The 6000-nt window shown below is 39.5% G+C and overlaps 1 protein-coding gene across 1 annotated transcript; it reads left to right on the top strand.

Moving 5' to 3' along the window:
• On the top strand, window positions 1–4225 carry fibinb (fin bud initiation factor b). Its single transcript, XM_056382127.1, has one exon. The coding sequence runs from the start codon at window positions 503–505 to the stop codon at window positions 1124–1126; it is 624 nt and encodes a 207-aa protein (XP_056238102.1). The 5' UTR covers window positions 1–502; the 3' UTR covers window positions 1127–4225.
• Window positions 4226–6000: the final 1775 nt, after the last annotated feature.

The following is a 6000-nucleotide window of genomic DNA, read 5'->3' as shown; positions in this document are numbered from 1 at the left end:
TGCAGCCTTTTAAGTGACGGAGGGGCTTGTAATTTGAGGAGTAGCACAGAAGGTATTATTAGCCAAAAACCGGAGCGCGGCACTTGAGACATCCAGATGTTGCGTTTGAGGCACCGAGTGAAGTCAGGAGTACAACAGTGTGTTCAAACGCCGAAACCTCCCAAACTTTTCATACATTGCTTCCCGGCTCTTCTCCACCGACAGTGATGGAAGTTGGCGGGCTCGATTGAAGGAGGAGAAGTGAGGTTGTTAAAACTTTTTTTTTTTTTTTTTTTTTTTTCACGCCACAAATCTGTTGTGTCTGTTTGTACAACGAGGATATTGAAGAGGTCGGACGTGAAAGCTTCAACTAACTGCGCAGTTTGGACGTTTAAACTTGACTGAAATGTTTGTGTTTCTACGCCGGGCTGGAGTTAAATAGTCCCATCTTCAACTGAAATAATCTCTTAATATTTCCAATTTGTGAGAGTGTTTTTTTTTTTTTTGGGGACAAGTGGGCATCATGGCTTTTCTTCACTTGCTCCTGTGTGCCGGGATGTTATCGCTGCCGATGTGCGGAGCTTTTTTCAGCGGACCTTTACACCCGGAGATGTCTAACGGCACTTTTCATCACTACTTCGTGCCGGACGGAGACTACGAGGAAAACGACGACCCGGAAAAATGCCAGATGCTTTTTAAAATGACCGACGAGCGAAAGTGCGGTCTCGACGAGGACCAGGACGCCGTCATACGCGATGACTTCACCATCATCAAGAGGCAGATCGAGGACTCGGCCCGGGTGCTGGAGGGGATCGGGAAAAGCATCTCCTACGACCTGGACGGAGAGGACAGCTACGGGAAGTACTTGCGGAGGGAGACGGCGCAGATCAGCGAGGCGTTTACAAACTCGGAGAAATCGCTGCTGGAGCTGGAGGTGAAATTCAAGCAGAGCCAGGAGAGCGAGCTGAAGGAGGAGCACCGGCTCAACGACGACTTTCTGAACATGATAGTGCACACCCGGGACGTCCTGAAGGAGACGTTGGACATTTCTCTGGGACTGAAGGACAAGCACGAGCTCCTGTCTCTGATCATCCGCAGCCACGGCACGAGACTGAGCAGACTGAAGAACGAGTACATGAAGTTCTGAGGGAAAATAGTTCCTACAAGTCTCATTACAGTACTATTTTAGGTAACGCTTTATTTTACTGGTCCGAATAATTTATTAAACATTTCCTAGAAAGAACCGCGTAGTTTTGTACTAATTACAGGAAAAACTGAGAGTCATTTTAGTTAGTTTAATTAGTTGTGTGGAGTTTATTATACAGGGAATTGCTCCATTGAAACCCCAGTTGATATTTATTACTTGTTCATTTTATTATTGGAAACTTTATTCTTCATGTATGGGGAATTATAATTAATTAATTAGCACCAAATTACATGGTTCTTTCCAGGAAACTTCTTAGAAAGTCATTTGGAACTAAATTGGAATTTACGGCCTATAAAATAAATAATTACCCTATTTTATTTTCTTTGTAAGTTTTATGGTTGAGTGAGACCATGAGGCAGAGGCAGGAGTGAAAATTCCTATCAGGGATATAAAAGCTTCAAATGTTAAAAAATAAATGAATAATTAAATTAAAAAAAAAGTGAAATAAGTACATACAACCACTGCTGCAAACAGATGTCAAAATTAGACTCTCTTTACAGGTTAATGTATTGTGTTTCATGAAGTTTTGAGGCTTATTTTTGTTTCCTGGTTTTGTGTTGTGTTTGCTGCAGGGGCTTTATTTACTTCTTCTCACTTCAAATATTAAAAAAAAAACCACGTATTTTGCCCAGGTTTAGTGATATCTGTTTTCAAAGATGGATTACCAACCAGGCAAAAAAGGAAACTGCCCCAACTTCCCTAGACCCCCAGGGGCACCATAAGGTCCCACATTTACTGTTTGAATTGTTTTTTGGTTATTTGCAAATGTGCACCCCTAAAGTACAATGACAATTGAAGAAAGGTCCTGCATTATTACCTGATATCATGGTCAAAATCATGTTTAGTTATTTAAATTTAGGTTGTGCTCATGTGGGCCATATTCCTAAATGAAGTTGGGTCCAGTCCAGTTTTTCCACCATAGCATCGCTGGTTTCTGGTCATATAATGAAGCTTTTATGTAAAGTCTTCTGTATAGTCTGTACTTGATTGGAACTTAGGGGCACCATTGTATACATGCTGCACAGGCTGCGTGAGCTAATTTTTGCCCTGGGCCCCTAACAGTTTCATGTGACCGTGTCTGTGTGAAATTTCTGGTGCCAACCAAGAGGTACAATGAAGGTGAAAATAATTTTGTTTCTCAGATTAATCCACAGAACATGCTGGAACCCCAAAATATTGAAAACAGCATTTTGACAGAGCAGCCCCAACTCAAGGTCTACTTCCTATTAAAGGTCCCATATTGTGTAAAGGTAGATGTCCATGTGTTGTTTGATTATAAAGCAGGTCTATTAATACTGTGAAAGTATCAAAGCCTCAGTCCACAGAGAAATGCACACAGCCTGTATTCAGAAACTGAGCCTTAAAACCAGCCGTCAGGACTTCTGGAACTTTGTGATGTCACAACGAAACACTCAACACACTCAGCCATTCCCCAAGCCCCACCCACCTGCACCCACCATCCAGTCTTGCAGGATTTGGTTTCTCTGAGTGTTTTCCTGAAATCAGCTATATTTTTATTTGATAACTCAAAAAAGAGTGAGCCAATCAGAAGAGAGGCTCAGAGCCTCCTCTCTCTCCCCTCTGATTGGCTCACCGACCTGTTGTTACTAGAGCTCCAGAGAGAAGCCTGAGAGAGGAGATGGTTTTTGGTTCTTTAAACAACAAATATATCTTCTGAAGAATATCAAAATGTCAAATAAAACACCAGAAAAGTGTAAAATATGGGACCTTTAATTGTTGGGGACAAGGTTTGTAGAAAGTGATGTTTGTTCTGAATTTATAAAAAACAGATTTTTTTATGTTGTGACATTGAAATCTCAGAAGGATATCTCAAAACCTGGGCATACAAGTAAATTCAAACTGTCTTCATTGCTAAGAAAGTAAGTGGTAAGTCAAGTCTGAGCAGAGTGTGACACCAAAGATCTTACTTTGCTATTTATATCATCTGACAGTGTGTACGTGATATTGGCCTCCACTAGACATTAGACACACCATAAAAACATCCTGTAATAGTTACATCAGAACACTAAACACGACGTAATGCAAATCACAGTAATATTTTCCCAGTAAATATTATATATAACAAAGAATGCCTCTTTTAATCATATATGATCATTTTTGGTTTAGCGCATTGAATTTATCTGTTAACAATCACAGGATTGTGTGTGTGTATGTGTGTTTGAGTACGTGTGTGTGTGTGTGTGTGTGCGAGCGTGCATGTGTGTGTGCGTAAAACAACGGCTTCAAACAGTCAGCCAATCAAATAAGTGAGAGTTTTCAAAACATAAGTACTGTAGTCTCATGTTTGACTACAGCATGAAGGGTTTTCCAAAAACTGGTTTAGCGGCTTAGCAGCTTTTCTCGAGCTCTAAGTAAAATTTTGGACACTTTGGACAGCTTATGTGTCAGTGTCAATATTGTATAATGAACGCTACGTATCTGGTTTGATTTTGAAAGTTGAATAAATGAGCTTTGGAAAACTCTTCACATGCAGCTGACAGGGTGAACCTCATGTAGTAGCTTGGTTGAAAGCTCCTCACATGGGCAACTGTTATCGCTGTTTCCTCTGAGGCTCCAAAGAATGTTTCTAAGACTATCAAAGAATGTTTACATGTGGACACCTATCTGTTGTTTTTTTTTATTTTTATTTTTTATTTTACGCTTTATAGGCTAGCAGACTTTGCACAATTCTTTACTTTTCCGGTGCTAAAGGTTGTGACATGGTTTAAAATGCAAGGCCTTTACTGTGCTGCACTGCACAGACAGTATAATCTTGTAAAATGTACAGTGTATTATTAGAAGTAAGTAAATACTGTGAGTGCCAATATCTTTATTACAGAACACCTTAATATGTATTCATTGTTTATATAAAGTTTTGAAATAGAGCAGCATATATCTATTCTTGTTTACCTTTAAGATATATGTGACGTATAAGACTGCAGGCAGCACTCGTGGACTTCAATGTTAAACACTGATCTGTGTGACAACATTCTTAACGGATTGTGTTGTGTCTTCTCAAATAAAGAGGTTGTGTTTGAAGTAGTGTTGTTACAAGAGCTTGTTTTTGTTTTTTTTAATGGCAGAAATGATCAATTTTCTGATGCGGTTGGGTCAAGAGGGCAATTTTGGGTCAAAACAATCATTGTTGATCTCTTCTAGTAGTAAATGACGTAGAAATGAGACTAAACCATTCCTCATGTCGCTATAGGGATCCTGGCGGAGCTGCATCCTGGATGTCCCTGGACTTTGTGGTGTTTAGCAGACCCATAACCACTGGGACTGCACGCTGTATCGCCACGTGCTTCAAAATTACAAAGTTCCCCTCCACGTTTACTTCACAAGCTTTTTTTTTTCTGCTGTAAATTATACACAGGCAGCAGCCCCATAATTATCAGTGCTCTGAAGGAAGAAGCTGCTCGTTGGTATTTATGAGGCACAGAGATGTAAGGATGTCGTGTGGATGGTATTTTGAGTGGTGCGGTGGGTCACACAAACAGCTTGTTTTTTTTCCGGTGTTCCACTCCAGTCTGCTGAAAACAACTTTTTATATATATATATATATATATATATATATATATATATAACTTCAACCTCTGATGATCATGATGAAGGTTTAGTAAACAGTTTGAAGATTTGAATAAAAAGGAATTACCGCTCCATACTGTGCCGAAAAGTGCCAACTGATTTCAGTTATGTAACATTATGAAGTACAGTGGCACAGTTTCACTTGTGATTAAACACAGTCTGTACATACTTTGAGCCCGCAGATTACACTCATGATGAGGCAACATACAGAACATACAGCCGCAGAACCTTTACCCTACAATGTTTCCACGAGAGGGGAAAGCCCCTGGTTTTCTCATTTACTTCAACAGATTATTGGCAAAATGTAGAGGAAAAACTATAAATGTAACATGCATGAGCACAACTATCATGAGACTTCTGCTTTAAGTATTGCTCCTCAGAGGACATACATTATTCTACATTGTATTTTATATTGCAGTTTACTTTGTCAAGTGTTGCATAATGTGAACTCCCTGCAACTCAGGTTGACCTTTGGTATATTTAGATAAATCGGTTCAGTGAATTTATGATGCAAGTTTAAGTATCAGTTACAGGCTGACGTTGAACACAATATTGTGTCTGATGACGATGCCATTCATCCGGAGAGCACGAGGCATTACTGAATGGTTTGATGAGTACTGATGAGTTTCCTACTTAAGTATGGCACTTAAGGTTTAATTTCTCCTTAGCTAAGGGAGTTACCTAAGGGTATTGCACAGAATCTCTTAGTTAAGTCATTTTGCAGCAGTGAAAGAGATTTTACAGCGCTAGAATTCTACCGTTTCCATTGGGACTGTGTGTTTGCTGGTATCAGCTTGTGATACCTGTTAGCCGCAACATTAAAGAAGTTAATCACATCCTCCTGTTGTTTTGATGGGAACTTCACTGTGTTTAGCAGTCAGTCAGTGACTATAACTACAACTGAGCAGAAAGATAACGTGGCATAAAACTGTAGAGCGAAAATCAAGTGGAGTGATCTGACTCTAATCGGTTGGACTAATTATAAACTGATTGCCGGTCAAACCTGTTATGTAGAATCAGTTTTTCATTGTTAAGGGTTTCCATTGGGTTCCATTTATCCCATTAACCTCAGCCATGTGGCCGCTAAGGTCTTTTGCGTGACGGTTTAACTGACTTTAAGTGATTCCTTAAATGTAAGACTAATAGATAAGTAGAAAAACTTAAATACTTAAGTAAACATTTTAAGACTCAGACTTTAAGGAAAATCTTAACTTAAGGTGTTTTGTGCA

Source organism: Seriola aureovittata, chromosome 1 (assembly GCF_021018895.1).
Source record: "Seriola aureovittata isolate HTS-2021-v1 ecotype China chromosome 1, ASM2101889v1, whole genome shotgun sequence".
NCBI classification, from domain to species: Eukaryota; Metazoa; Chordata; class Actinopteri; order Carangiformes; family Carangidae; genus Seriola; species Seriola aureovittata.
The sequence above is the reverse complement of the archived record's forward strand: the minus strand, read 5'-3'. Positions and strand labels throughout refer to the sequence as shown.

Bases quoted from the DNA above. Each gene is read 5' to 3' on its own strand.
- fibinb (XM_056382127.1), top strand. From the start codon at position 503: ATGGCTTTTCTTCACTTGCTCCTGTGTGCCGGGATGTTATCGCTGCCG.